This window comes from Thamnophis elegans, chromosome 15, assembly GCF_009769535.1.
Source record: "Thamnophis elegans isolate rThaEle1 chromosome 15, rThaEle1.pri, whole genome shotgun sequence".
Taxonomy (NCBI): Eukaryota; Metazoa; Chordata; class Lepidosauria; order Squamata; family Colubridae; genus Thamnophis; species Thamnophis elegans.
In genome coordinates this window covers 21,631,216-21,646,754 of record NC_045555.1, presented here as the reverse complement: position 1 = coordinate 21,646,754, position 15,539 = coordinate 21,631,216, and the positions used below count along the sequence as shown (strand labels likewise).

The following is a 15,539-nucleotide window of genomic DNA, read 5'->3' as shown; positions in this document are numbered from 1 at the left end:
GCAGCAGCAGCAGCAGCAGCAGCAGCAGCACCATTTCTTTAACTTGTATACCATCTACCTCTGAACAACTCTATAGCCTTAGTTTTCCAAGTTAGTGCAAAGGGAGGTGAGGGAGATGGGAATTATTACTATACAGGCTTTGATTTTGTTGTTTCACTGGTGATGACATCTAGTCACCCTTTATCTATTTGGAAGCTAAGTAGTAAATTACAGGGTTTCTGGTTAGGTAGGAAAGTTAAAAAGAGATCTCAGAAGAAGACAATGGCTAACTTATTTGGTATTGTTTCCTACAACACCTACATAAAAACATATATTAAGTCATCAGAGACAGTTCCAAAGAACTTGCTGCATCATTTTCCAAATAAAATTGATCCACTACTTGTTTTTTGGCTGATCAATAACACATACCAATTCATATAAGGAGCATTTTGAAACAGATGCCATAGATTGGGAAAATGAGATGTGAGAGAAGTTTATTCCCACTCTTCTGATTCAATTCCCTATCACCCCAATTCCCTGCAATTGTTTTTAAAAGCAAAGTAACAAGTTGGGAAATCTAACCCAAGAATAGAAGTGTCCACAAATGTCCCAAATTCACACCATACTTACCGATCCATTTCTTCTTTGCCACTGTCACTTTCTGATTCTGAAGATGAGGCCCCTGTGGAAAAGCAAAGATTACTTTCATGGGGCAACATATTTATTAATTTACTTATCTGAGTGCAATGTAGACTGCCTGTTTGATGTTTGTTGTTGATATCACAATGATTTAGTGCAACTAATTTGATTTATGGGACTGGATCCTAATATCTTTGGAAACTTTCCTTAGCAATTATGTCCCTATAAGAAATGTGTCCCCTTTGGGAGAGTCATTTCTTATAAGGACATACAAAGCCCTGTGCTGCTGGTTCTGCTATAGTATTGTTGGACAGATGACAATTGGCACCCTTACACTTTTTATTCCACTGAAAAATACAACTATTATTTTCAGTCACTGCTGGGAAAATATACCGGTAAACTGTTTTAAAACTGACCATCATTTGTGTTGCAATATAAATTTTCACTCCTTGGTGTTGATGTTAAGTACCGTAGAAGCCACATAACATCATGTTCATTGTATAGTCATTATACAAATGCATTGATTATGTTGCAACTCATATAAATTATATAATTTTATGATTATATCATAATACATAAGACATCTTCCCTGATATCCAGACTCCTAAGAGAAATAGTGTAAAACTTGGAATAGATTCGGATATGATGCTTGTTGCTTAAAACAGCTTTAAAAAGGTCAGGCAATCTCCTCAAAACTGGATATGCCATGGTTAAATAGGTAAATTAGGTAATAGGTATATGCTTTACAATTAAGTGTGTTTGTGTGTGTGTGTGTGTGTGTGTGTGTGTGTGTGTGTGTGTACATAGACACTGGCATGAATGAAAAGCACAATGCCATAAAGAGATTGTAGTATCATACAAGTGATGGCAATTAGTTTAAATTTCTTCCAAATTCTACCCAAAACACTGCAAAGAACTCTGCAAATCTGGCTGACAGTATCTGTGTGTGTGTGTGTGTGTGTGTGTGTGTGTGTGTGTGTGTGTGTGTCAATACATACATACATACATACATACATACATACATACATATACATATAGTCCCCAGATACTGAAACATGTTACCTCATCCAAATTCTGGTTTTCTTTCCATTTCCTTTTTTTTTTTTTTTTTTGCAAAATTCATAGTATTAATCTTATTACAGCCCCTGACAGAAAGATCTTAAAGGTTGAAGGACCAACTTCAGATATCTTGTTGTCTGTAATACAATTGTTGCTTCATTTGTATACTGAGAAATGGCCATGGGCAATTGGAAGAGACAATGGGAAGACATTTTGATTTCTTCAAGAACAGATGACAGCTATCATTATCCTTTAAAATTAGTGGTTTCATGCACATTATAAATAAGAGTAGCAACCTGTTTTCATATCTCAGGACTTCATTTGAATTAAGAAAGCATGTGTGTGTGTGTGTGTGTGTGTGTGCGTGTGTGTGTGTGTGTGTGTGTAACACAAGTTCTATATGCTGCTTTCCCTAGTTCAGTTTCAAGCTTCCACAATTACCTTCTACATAAATCTCTGCGGACGTTGAGTCTGTCCCATAGATGTTAGACGCAAAGCAGGAGTAGCGCCCAGTGTCTTCTTCAAAAGCTTCAACAATAATTAGAGAATGCAGCTCTCCTGATTGGATGATCTGAATATATGGTGAATTTTCAAGCTCTTTCCCTTCACAATACCATCTGCAAAACAAGGCAAGTATTGTCACCCTTGACAGATGAATGGGAAGACATAGTATAACAATAGCAACAACTTACTAATCAACCCTAAGCAGACTTTCCATTTAAATGAAACTAACACAAAAGGGTAAATAACAGGTTGTATTTAGCTCTAGTTAAAAACTGAGCTGCATTATGTTCCAAGTACAGATGTACTTGTTGAACAATGCAAGGTGAAACCAAGATCAGATAGCAGTTTGTTGGAACTACAGATTCAAGTTTACATATGCAAAATGGCATGAAATTCAGAGAATAATCATACTGTAGATCCATTACTATTTCTCAGTAACAGTTCTAGTATTTAGCAGATCAATTGGGAAACATTTAGTCTTCCAAGAAAGATGGAGTCAAACTTTAACCTTAAACAAAGATAGATGTATATTGACCATATATACCTATAGAATATGTGTATATATGGTCATAAAATAAACACACACATACACAGATACATATTCTACAGCTGTATTTTGCATGTGTTCATTATGATTACCTATATGTAAAATATATTAGAGTAATTCAACTATATTTCACATGTTAGAATAATATATAACAACACTGAAAGATCTATGTAGAATATAAGTATTTCAGCACTGTTTAGAATGGAATGGAATGGAATAGAATAGAATAGAATAGAATAGAATAGAATAGAATAGAATTCTTTATTGGCTAAGTGTGAGTGGACACACAAGGAATTTGTCTGGTGCATATTTACTGTTTACTGATTTTTTTCTGCTTATGAAAACAATGATCAAAATAATATGACAGTTGAGATATCTTCTGCATGAAATCGGGATTCATCCATGCAGTTTTTAAAAACTGTATCTACACTGAAGTTTAAAATCTGGGGAAATTTTTTTCCAATTTGACACTGATTTTGATTCCTCTGCTGCACATCTTAGATGAAACTAAATTATTACTTTTTTGAGTGTAATTGTACATTCCTCCATTAAATGTCCACTTCAAGATAAAACAACCAATAAATGCTAAAAGCAGATGATATAACGTGCAAACATTATTTCCAATTTATTTGCACGTTTAGGAAGTCGAACAAATAGTGGTATTACTGTTCCTTCATTGGCTCTATGGGAGCGGAAATATTTGAATCCGGTATCTATTAAATCTAAATGGCCATACATGTGTGGGTCAAGAATGGCTTGTTAACAGTCATTGTGGAGGAACACAATGCTCTTCTTTACCCTTTTATCCTCAGGTGTGAAAACATACAAAAACACATTTGCTTTTAGATTATTGTGATATGTGAACCTTACCTGTATGACATGTTTAACCATGGTTTTTACCTTAATGATTTTTATGAATGACACCAAAAGGTCATGACCTAATGCAATGAATGAATTTAGGTATTTAGTATAGCCTTAACAGATTAAAAGCACTTCTAAATAAAACAAAGAAACAAACATCCCTGATTTCTGGGAAATACCTAAGCCAGTGTTGGCGAACCTTTTCAGCTCCGAGTGCTGAAACAGGAGCACGCATGAACATGCCGGAAACCAGAAGAGCAGCCCTCTGGTCCGCATGTGCATGCCAGGGAGATGATCTTCCGGTTTCCAGCATGTACATGTGCACTGGCCAGCTGGTCTTCACGTGCATCTGTGCACCAGAAACTGGAAGACCAGATGGCTGGTGTGCATGTTTGTGCTGGAAACCAGAAGATCCTCCTCCCGCATGCATGCTCTTCCGGTTTCCGGCGCTCCCGTGCGCATGAAGACCAGCGTGCCAAAACCCAGAAGAGCAACAAATAATGGCTTGCATGCCCAGAGAGACGGCTCTGCATGCCACTTCTGGCACGTGTGCCATAGGTTCGCTATCACAAACCCAAGCTTTATGAGAGGATGAGATCTTTTGATCTTAGGAATTTTTTTTAATTGTTCTGCCTATGATGCTCATATCTTGTTGTTATACTATTGTTTATTACTCCGAATAATTTAGAAATTCATTTTTTTCCTAAGAAGGCTCCAAAATCAGAAAGTAAGGTCAGAGAAGTTAATAACTCTTAAACCATATGCAAACATAACAATGTCATCTAGATATTTTTAACTACAATCCTAGTGCTATCAGCCACTTCAGCTAATCAAAACAAGTGCAGCCTGGAAGGTTCTAAGTTCCTACTTTAAGGTTAAAGCAATGGTGGAGCAGTACTGTATGACAGAAAATACAAGTTGTTGAAAATGCAATAAAGGTACTTTTCACTCCCTGATTATGGGCATGTTGGAAGTATCTGGTTAATCTCTTTTGGAACTAAGATACTTTATAAGAGGAGTACTTGAACAGGTAAGGCAATTTCTATATTCTTTTGTGCTCTGGACTGTGCATCAATTTCTATTGTAAGTGAACTGGACAATGCCAGTAGAGTAGCTCGAAGTAAAATTAAGGAGAAATTCACATGGCTCCCCCATCTTCAGGTTTTTATGCAGTTCATGTGGACAATGAAACAAGGAAAATCTGTATTCACTTGGAGGCACTCATGCAAGGGAATCTCAAGCATCTATTCAAGAAGGCATAACATATGGGGGGTTTCAAATATGTAACTGATAAAATAAATACCCATATATTGCCTGCTTTTTAAGCATTAGTTGATTTCCCTCTTTATCCCCTCTGTTCAGCTTAGATATTGTCTTAAGATAATTTCAGATAAAATAAATTTAATAAAAGTTAAAGACAGTAGCAATTTTTCTTCCCTCTCCATAATACAGATAGATAAATGCTGTAGGATAGTCATATACATATTTAAGAATAAACCCATAAACTATAGATTTTAATGTGCAAACTGGAACTTCTTTATATTAGAATAGGTTTCAGTTTATAACTCTGCACAACAAAATCTGTTTGTTCAACTATTTAATATATTTAAAAATAAACCTTGCAGTTTGGCAGAGTAGCATGGAGTATGTTAGGGTTAGGAAAGACTGGGAAAAATGCTCTTTTAAGCTTCCCCATCTTCACCTATTTTTTCCTGTTTCCTATAACAGTAGGCAGGGGAACAAAAGAAATGAATTGCCCTTCCTTCCTTCCTTCCTTCCTTCCTTCCTCTGACATACTGATCAGGGGAAGTGGTTATTTGTTTAAATAAATTAATGGACATGGTCTTGTTCCCTTCCTTCCTTCTTTCTGTTCTCTCTTCTGCCTCATTTCTTCTTCTCTCATTAGCTGGCAATTTCCAAATCCATTGGAAATGGGCAGCTTACAGATTCAAATAAACAACCCAAGAAAACTCAATGATTAAAGTGCAGCAACTGTAACAACACAAGAGATGTAAAGCAAAGGTCTTCAAACTTGGCAACTTTAAGACTTGTGGACTTCAACTCCCAGAATTCTCCAGCCAGCTCTGCTCTGTGGCTGGAGAATTCTGGGAGTTGAAGTCCATAAATCTTAAAATTGCCAAGTTTGGGGAGCCCTGATTTAGAGTTTTGATCATAAAATCACAGCAACAATTTTGGTGTTTTGACCCTCCCAGATATCCCTCTACTATAGCATGAAGTTGCTGTCTAACCCTTAATCTTCAACAGACTTTCTTGGGATCTCCACCTGTAAAATTTCTGTAAAAAGTTTTATTTTTTTGTTAACCCCTTTCCCCCATTTTCTTCTGGGGACTTTCTTGGTGAGAGGATCCTGGATCTCTACCCCATATTCTTATCTGCAGTGGGCAAGGTTTTTTGCTCATTCATAATTAGCACCATTCACAAGAAGTGGGAAACTTGCTATGATCGGAATGCTGTGCTTGTTTTTGATGTATACACCAGCATTTCTCACGTGAAACAAAATCCCCATAGTCATATAAGTAATGAATCAGGGATGATAATATGCCACTTTGACAGTGTGCATTAATCTGTGTATCCTCCCTTGAGTAAATGCAGCTAAAGTTTCTGTTAGTCTTTTATCTTACTGATGCCGTGTATCGGACTCGGAAAATAATTAAGTCAATGTAATTAGGTATCTGGGGTAACTTGTGGTTACAAAAAAAATGCTTGTGGCATCTAATAACTCTGTTAATAATAGGTTTCATCAATGGATAAATTTACCTTATGCATAATCAAAATTTTGGTCCATAAACTTGATTATAGCATTACCCACAATCTGGTATCTTCCAGATGGAATGCAAATTTTACCAGAATTCTCAACCAACACTGCTATTGGGAATCAAAATATCTGGAAAATGTTGGAAAAACCTATGGCAACTGTCCAACATGTCAAGAAGTTCTTTTCAAACATGACATTGTATCACAAGTATTACAACTGGGATGCTATATATACAATGGAAAGATTTCAAACTCTTTCCACCATTGAGTCTACACCTTCCCCAGCAGGCCAGATCAGTAAGATGATGCAATGACTAAGAGTGCTAATGTCTGAAGTATATAATCATTAATGTTTAGTTAGAAATCATTTTTGGTTTCTAATGACATTACACATTGCAAGAATGCAGTCTTGCCACAGAAAAGAAGCATAGTTTTTAGAAAGGCATTTGATTTAGCTAAAGACCTACATTGTCCATTTTTGAAGGAAGTTCTATCATCCATTGTTTTACTTCACTGAATATACCTGTTGTCAAACACCACAGTCATTTTTTTTCTTGAATGTCACTCCATCAACTTGTTTGAGGAGGCATCAAAAGAGGATTTTTTTTTTTACTAAATTAGTAAAATGGACCTAATTAACAGGGTGCATATTTTCTATTAAATGCTAGCAATTGGGTGTATGTTGTAGATATGCAGAAGGAAAACCATGACCTTTGAGGATTCATGGTATATGGGGTTTTTTTAGAATTTAATTTGTGAAAATTCAATAATAAGGTCACACGAGCCTGCCGGTTTAACAGCTGGTTCAGTGATCACATGCTTCGTGCGCATGCACAGTTTTAACAACACTTACCTTCTATGTTACTTCTGGGGAGTAACGCAGCTGAGGCGCGGCAATCCGCTTGCCACGCGAATCAGCTGCAAGGATATAGGTAAGTAAAGTGCAGGGGTGGGCAGGTGGTTCCACCTGATTGTTGGAGCAAACTGGTATATATTATATTAGTATACAGTATACAGTATACAGTATACAGTATACAGTATACAGTATACATATACATATACATATACATATACATACATACATACATACATGTATGTATGTATGTATGTATGTATATGTATATATATATAAAGTCACAACCCCTGGTATGCCCAAATATGGGAGGAAGTTCACTGCTTCCATTCTCTGTCCATCAGCTCGTCATAAGAGACCATCCAGACAGAAACCCAATATTTTTACTATTGCCTTTGTTACATTTGTGTTTTATTTGTGCTGATTCTTTATTTGTTGTATTTGTGCTGATTCTTTATTTATTTATCAGCACAAATGCAACATATATATATGTGTGTGTGTGTGTGTGTGTGTGTATTTGTGCTGATAAATAAATATAACTCTAAATAGATGTAACTCCATATACATACATACATACATACATACATACATACATATATATATATATATATACACACACACACATACATACATACATATACATACATACATATACATACACACACACATACACACAGATATATATATAATGTAAGCAGTTAGCTTATATAATGTAAGCAGTAAGCAGATATATATAAAATGTATGTGTGTGTGTGTGTGTGTGTGTGTATATATATATATATATATATATATATATATATATATATATATATATATATATATATATATATATATATATATAAATATATAAAAGAAGTTAGCTTCCTCCCATAATTGGGGCTTACCAGGGGTTGTAAAATTTTATATATATAAAATCAAGTACAGTGGTCACAATAAACATCTTTATTTTTAAAAACTGTCTTATGGGGGGCCCCTGGAAGGATGGGAGAACACTTGCAAGCATTTTCCCTTTTACTAGAAGGGTTTTTAAAATTGGAATGGAGAGAGGAAGTTGTTGCAAAGAAAACTTTATTTATTTATTTCATCAAGCATGAATTAGATAACAGATATAACTATAGACATGATTATGAATACATGAAATGAATACGAATACAAGGAAATATTAGGACAGGGACGGTAGGGATGCTGATACGCTTATGCATGCCCCTCAAAGACCTCTTAGGAATGGGGTGAGGTTAACAGGAGACAGTCTAAAATTAAAGTTTTGGGGGTTTGGGGAAGAAACCACAGAGTCAGGTAGTGCATTCCAGGCATTGACCACTCTGTTGCTGAAGTTGTATATTCTGCAATCAAGTTTGGAGTGGTTTACTATAAGTTTGTATCTATTGTGAGCTCCAAATGATTTCAAAGTGGGTTACATATGCCAAGAAAATTTGGACGCAAAATGGGTAAATTTCTGCTGTATAATTTCATATTCAGGGGATCTGGAGAGGGCTTAATATTTGCCTTCCACACTCTTTTCCACTGTTTTTGTTGAAAAAGAACATCCCAAAGCTGAAAAATATCCATTTTGCCATCCATTTTCACAGAATGTTCTCAGAATGTTGGGGAAATGTAAGTCATGTAAGTCTGGGGTCTCCCCACCATCACCTTAAAAATGAAGGTGCATGAAAGTGTTTTTTATTAGGGCAGCCTGGTCTAACCAAATATAGGACGGAGCATACTGCTTCCACTTTGAAAGTGTTTTGCTTGAAAGTCTGCAGAGCCTGGAGGCAGCACTAAGGGAAATGTAGCTTTTCCTTTCTAATAATCCACAAAGGAGTAAGTACTGAAACAGAATTGTCTATGAGCAGTGGTGGGGTCCTAGTAGAGAACTGACCAAATAGTGAGGGTACTTAACTATGGTCACCCATTCCAGACTTATTTTCAGTACATAAGTAAAATAGGGACATGTTTACCTGATTTCAGGTGTTGGTATTCCTACTACAATGCAGTCCAACTGCACTTTGGTTCCTTCAGAGACCTCTCTGCTTTTCAGTTTCTGAGTAAAATGTGGCGGTTGACCTATGGGCTCCTCAGAATAAAAAGGTGCAGCCGATGTCTCTGTGGTTAATACTGGAGTTTCTAAGGTGTGGACCACTTCCACATCTGCCTGTTGAGGATAAGCTGGGTTTTCCAGTGAAGGCTGAATTTGATCTGACTCTTGAGATATTGGAACACAAGGCCTTTCCCTGTTTTCAGATAAACTGTCTTGGTTGGCCTTGTGCTTAGGTTCAAGTTTGCTCCTGTAGTTTTTGCATGTCCTGGGCCTGATTCTTTTTGAACTGTGTGCTTTGAAAAGAGAAGAAAGCTCCTCAATAAAATCGGCAGCCTTGTTGAGCAACTCTTTCTTTGATTCTGTCTCTGACCCAAATGCCTGCTTCTTTGGGTGGTTTCCTGAAGTTGGCGAAGCCGTAGATTGGCACTGCTGCTTCTTTGAAATAATATTTTCAGAGTTTTTCAACTCGGAGGGTAAAAACACATGGATCTGCTGTTCTTCTTCTTGGCTGTTCTCAGGTGGCTCTTGATTGATAGCTTGTCTGGCCAAATGCACACTCTCATCTAGCTCTTCTTGGCTCAAAAAGGCAGAAAGATCTGGCAGTTCATCCTGGCCAGTTACCTCATCAGAAGCCCTGGAGGCACACCCAGAATGGACAGAATGCAGAGAAGATTCTGACCTGCTCCTTTCACTATTACCTTGATGGCTGTTTTCAGCTAAATAGCTCTCTCTCAGAAGTTGAGTTATTGAAGTTGAAGAGTCAGAAGTATTGTCTTGCATGCTGTTAACAAAGAGTACAGATAGGACCATAACCTCATAAAATATATATATTTCTAATACTGAGTTAAAGAAATGGACACAGGTGTTTTTACTGTTGACTTCCCCAACCTAGAAACTTACAGAGGTGTACTGATCAAACCCTACACCCCACCCCACCCCACCCCCGGAAAATTTAGTTATATCCAACAATCTGGAGCTATCAGGCCGAGGAAATAGTTCTACTAGAAATGATCAACAAATACTGTATACAACTCCTCTTTTGCTGCAGATTTAATTGTGATATGATAAGGCTAGCATCTCTATTATTTGGAAGTACTCTAACTTTCTTAAAAGTTTAAAGTATTTTTTGCTACACAAAGTGGTATTCTCAACCATTCTCTATTAGAATTTGTCCCATTTATTGATTCATTTACCTTATCCAGATTCATTCTTCATCCATTTAGTCCTGTATTCTTTGCTTGGAGTTGCTATGCCTTAGAAAGAGGCATTTATTTGCCCTACATCTGATATTCTTTTAAACTTGAGAGCTGGGCTTGATTTACTATATGTATAATAATACTATTATGCCCTCCCAAATTAAGATTCTGCAGTAACCATATGACCATTCCTAACAACAAGTGGTCATATTTGAATGCATATATGTCATACAAATATCTTTTTATAAACAGATGCTCATAATCAAAAAGATGTTGCTGGAATCCCATATTTTGCCATGCCTTGATGGGGATGAGAAATTATAGCAAAATTACCCAGGAATTGATCATCCCTGCTTTTATAAGATCAGTAATCCCTGTTCTTTGTCTGAAGAAATTTTCTCAGTTGAATTGTACCCTATCATCTCTTTCATTTATTTCTATGTGAGTAGTTCATTTTTCAGTATATTTGGCTCTCACTGTATCTCAAAATTGTATATATTTGATACAGAAATTGAGGTAGAAAATGTCAGGAAGGTCTGATTTTGAATAAATCTGGTCCAGTCAAGATTGGATGAATCTTGGGGAACAACACACCATTTTAGCACTGAGTCTTACTGTATTCCCAAAATTGAAATGAGATAATATCTTATGCTACTTAACAGATCCTGGAAAGACTGTGAAGCACACACAGCTCAGTTCACTCCTGCTCATCAACACAGGCTGTTTCTGTTGACCTCTTCGTTGTATCTAATCTTAGGGTGAACAGTGGATGACTCTACACTCAGCACTGACATTTAAGGACACTGCTTAACTTAGTCACAGAAGTCAGTTAAATTAGTTACTGATTTTGGGCAAACAGTTATACCTCTGTTTAAAACAGAGTTGGGGGCCAGGTGTCACTTGAGTTTTTGCCATAATTTTCAGCTGGAGATGTAACTATTATATATAACTATTTGTCTTAAACAGAATTTTCTGCAATTTCAGAAATGTCCGCCCCCCTGGAATGATCTCCCCATGGAGATTCGGACCCTCACCACCCTCTGGCTTTCTGCAAAGCCGTTAAGACCTGGCTGTTCCGGCAGGCCTGGGGCTGATGAGTTCCCAGCCCCACTCAAATTGGTGTGCCTGTTGCGGAGTTTTAATATGTTTTTTGTAATTGTCTGGTTTGCTTTCGTTGTATTTCCCCCTTTCCTTATGAGTTTGTTAGCCGCCCTGAGTCCCTTCTGGGAATAGGGTGGCATACAGGTTTAATAAACCATAACCATAACCATCAATGTTAACTTTCTTGCTCTCATGACCATAGACTTTGGTGAAACTGATGTAGCATAGCCAAAATATGTGCACAGAGGCCCAAGTGTGTACAGAACAGAGACTACAATGCTTTCAAGGGTATCTATGGTGGAAAAAAGGCAAAACATACTCATATACTCATATAATTAGAAAAACATGTAAAAAAGGACAAGACTTTGATCACATGCCACCATCTTGCCTTTTTTGACTCTTTCTCTGATGCTACTCCTTGACATCCCCCCCCAAAAAAAACACCATTAAAATGTCGATTTCCTGTCAAAATCTGGAAATTTTCCTAAAAATTTCTTCAAAATTTTTTAAAATGCCATTTCTTCAAGCAAAATCATGCCCACGCTTATCAGAACCTGACCTCATTTACTAGACATTTTTGGCCTGGGATGATGAGGCCAGCTATTTTTATGGAAAGCAAGAAACAGTTTGTACACAAGGGATATAAGACAAAAAGTTTCCCTCGGGTGAAACTAGAAACGAATGCATGGACATCATTATGTCAGAGGTGGTATTCAGCTGGTTCAGACTGGTTCACCCAAATCGGTAGTGGAAATCATGGGTGGACTCTCCCCCCTCAGCTCTATACTGTCCTATTTAGGGGGGAGGTCACAAGTGCGATAGGCAAAATTTTCATAAATAACAGCAAGCACAGCTGACCTGATATTTGTTTAAAAAGCAAACAATAAAAGTTAGAGGTGAAGATCTGCTCCCGTTTTAGTGGTTAAAATTCAAACCAAATCAAATAATTCCTTACAGATCCATGATCCAGGATAAATAAGGCGTATTAAATAAACTTACAGAATAGAACATAAAAATAAAACAAGGCATACAGGATGAAAAATGTATTCTACAGTCATGCTTGCTCTATCTTGTTATCAGCAATAATCAAGCTATGAAAATAAAATTTGCAAGAGTCACCTTATGGTCTTTCTGCATTAATAAAAACTGAACAGAAAAATAAAAGTGAGACTAGAAGAGGCATTAGCGCTCTTTACATACAGTATATCTTGATAGAGGTTACAGTGCTACAGAATATCATTTCTTTTTCAACATTACTATAGGTAGTCTTGACTTACAAATACAATTGAGACCAGAATTTCTGTTGCTAAGCAAGGTGATTGTTAAGTGATTTGTGACTAATTTTACAACCTTTTTTTGCCACATTTAAACAAATCACTGAAGTTATTAAGTGATTCATATAGCCCAGGGGTCACCAACCTTTCGGACCTCAAGGACCACTGAATTCATAATTTTAAATCTCGAGGACCACTAATATGATTTTTTTTAAAGATAAATAGTATTTAATATAATATAAAAATGCAAATAATTTTTCTGCGGACCACCAAAATTTTCTCATGGACCACCAATCGTCTGACTGGGAAGGATCACATGACCCTGGGATGCTGCAACCACTGTAAAATATATGCTGGTTGCCAAGTGATCAAATCTGCTGCAATGGTTGTGGGAGGACAGGTTGCCAAGATCAATTTTGATCATGTGACCAAATACTGTGATGATTTTAAGAGTGAGGACTAATTGTAGGTCATATTTTTCAGTGTTTCTGTAGCTTTGAACGGTCACTAAAGAAATGGTTGTAAGTTGAGGATTACCTGTATAAGAGCAGAGCCTTAATGCATATGGAATTGTCCACAATTTTACAAAATAATGTGGCTGTCAACATTTATTGTTATAAGTTGATCGAGATCTATGCACTGCTACAGTCCAATTGTACCCTTGATGAGAGCTTATTGTATTCCGTAAGCGCCATCATTTCATGATGTTCATTTCATGAAATGAATCTTTGACTAGTATTTAAACCTGCAGTACAGTGAAAGTTAAGAATGAAGAATGAATGGAGATGGTCAAAAAAGTAAAAGTGGCATTTTACGTGGGTGGGGCTTTGATCAGGTGGTGCTGAGTGTCAGCTTGACTTTTTATGATCCTCTACAAATGTCTATGGAGATTCTCCCAAGTCATGGTTGTCCCAAAGGTGCTTTTTGAAGGGGCAACTGGTTTTTCTTTGAAGACGTTTCGCTTCTCAAAAGAAGCTTCCTTGAATTGCATTCAAAAGCAGAATCCAGGAAACATCCAAGAATTGCATTCAAAAAGAATGCAAATAACCAGCTGTCTGAAAGGAGTATAAATTATTCCATTCCCCATCATCCAGTCGGATCTGAAGAAGTTTCTTGGATGAAAAGCGAAACCTCTTCAAAGAAAAACCAGAAAGTCCAGTTGCCTCCTGGAAAAGCTCTTTTGAGATCCTCTACAAACATCCTGAATGCTAATTTCACACTGAAATTTTAAAAAGTAAGTACATGAACTAAATCTGTTTTTCTTCTAAGCTACTGATATTATTCATCTATATATTTTTGTAAAACTTATGCAATAAACTTCGATAACTCTACACATGTATACCCATCACTTTTCTGAGGTTGCACTCTCATCCAGCATTATCCTTTTTTAAATCTTATGAGGGTGGTTGGATAATGAAATAATTGTCCCAAACTCATCCAATGAATTTTATCTGTGAATGGCTAAAATCTGAATCTTTCTGCTTCTACTTCAGTTCTTTAAATTAGCTTCTGGAGCAGATATATCCCATTCATATCTTCTTGAACTAAATAGCTTCAACAACTCTGGAGCTTGAATTCTATTGAATACTGGCTCTAGAGTATTTTTTGGTTTAAGTTAAAAGACTTTTAAAAAACAAACAAAAAATTCAACACCAGTCTACAACAAATAGTACTACCAGTAGGATTGTTCACTATTTTTAAAAAACTAGTTAATTAATCACCATCCATTTTAATGATGAAACTGATCATTATGAATACATTTATGCCTTCTAGTATTTATACAGTAACAGTTTGGAAAATGTAAAAACTGTAAATGAATTTACAAAGTGATGATTCGCGTTTGAAATAACTTTAATCAGTGCTTAATCACTAAATTAAATTGATCCTTCACATTAAATAGATGTATCCAATACTGAGTAAAATTTGATTACATACAGTAGAACAAGAATAATAATAATTACAATTACCTTTGAGTAATAAATAAAAATCAACCATTCTCACTAATCAAAACTTGGGTTATTAAAATGACAGTTTGACTAGGCAGATAAATGTAAATATCTCAAGAACTTTTAAGTCATTCAATGATAAGGGCTTCCATAAATATGCCAACCTTCCAAGGACTTTTGTATATTACTATAGACCAGGGGTGAAATCAACTTACCTTCGCTACCAGTTCACAAATGTCAGTGCATGCAAGCAGGACCTTCTGCACATGCATAGAGTGTCAAAAACAGGACGTAATGACGTCCGGGTGGGCGGGAAGAGCCTCCCGCTACCACCGCTACCGGTTCGCGTGAATTGGATAGAACCAACTGAATAGCGCCACTGCTATAGAATAATATAGAGCCAGCCCATTATTACAAATCCTTTTCCCCTGTTTCTCTAAGCCCTTACTTGACTTGACCCTGTCTGCGAACTGTGGATGAGGATTTAGAAAAAGTCTCTTTCAAGATGACCAGCAAGCATCGCTGGCTGGGGAATTCTTGGAGTTGAAGTCCACACATCTTAATGTTGCTAAAGTTGACAAAAGCTTACATCTGCATCCTCACCTTGGTGCATAAGCATTTGTGATGGAAAACAGAAGACTACAATATCACAATCGTAAAAGCCAGTTCTCTCCTCTATTTAGGTAGGAAAACATTCTGCAGTCACCATGGCTTAGCGCCTGCAGGGAAAAAAAACCCAGGAGTCAGGGAACATAGCGAGGGGAATT

The 15,539-nt window shown here is 36.6% G+C and overlaps 1 protein-coding gene across 1 annotated transcript in view; it reads right to left on the bottom strand.

Moving 5' to 3' along the window:
• The window catches only part of MYPN (myopalladin), a 68,881-nt gene extending 58,846 nt beyond the window's left edge, over positions 1–10,035 (bottom strand). Inside the window, exons 1-3 of the mRNA XM_032232236.1 lie at positions 9,176–10,035; positions 2,119–2,294; positions 610–661 (exon numbers count right to left, since the gene is read on the bottom strand). Coding sequence (XP_032088127.1) covers positions 610–661; positions 2,119–2,294; positions 9,176–10,035 — 1,088 coding nt within the window. The remainder of the gene's footprint in view (positions 1–609; positions 662–2,118; positions 2,295–9,175) is intronic.
• Positions 10,036–15,539: the final 5,504 nt, after the last annotated feature.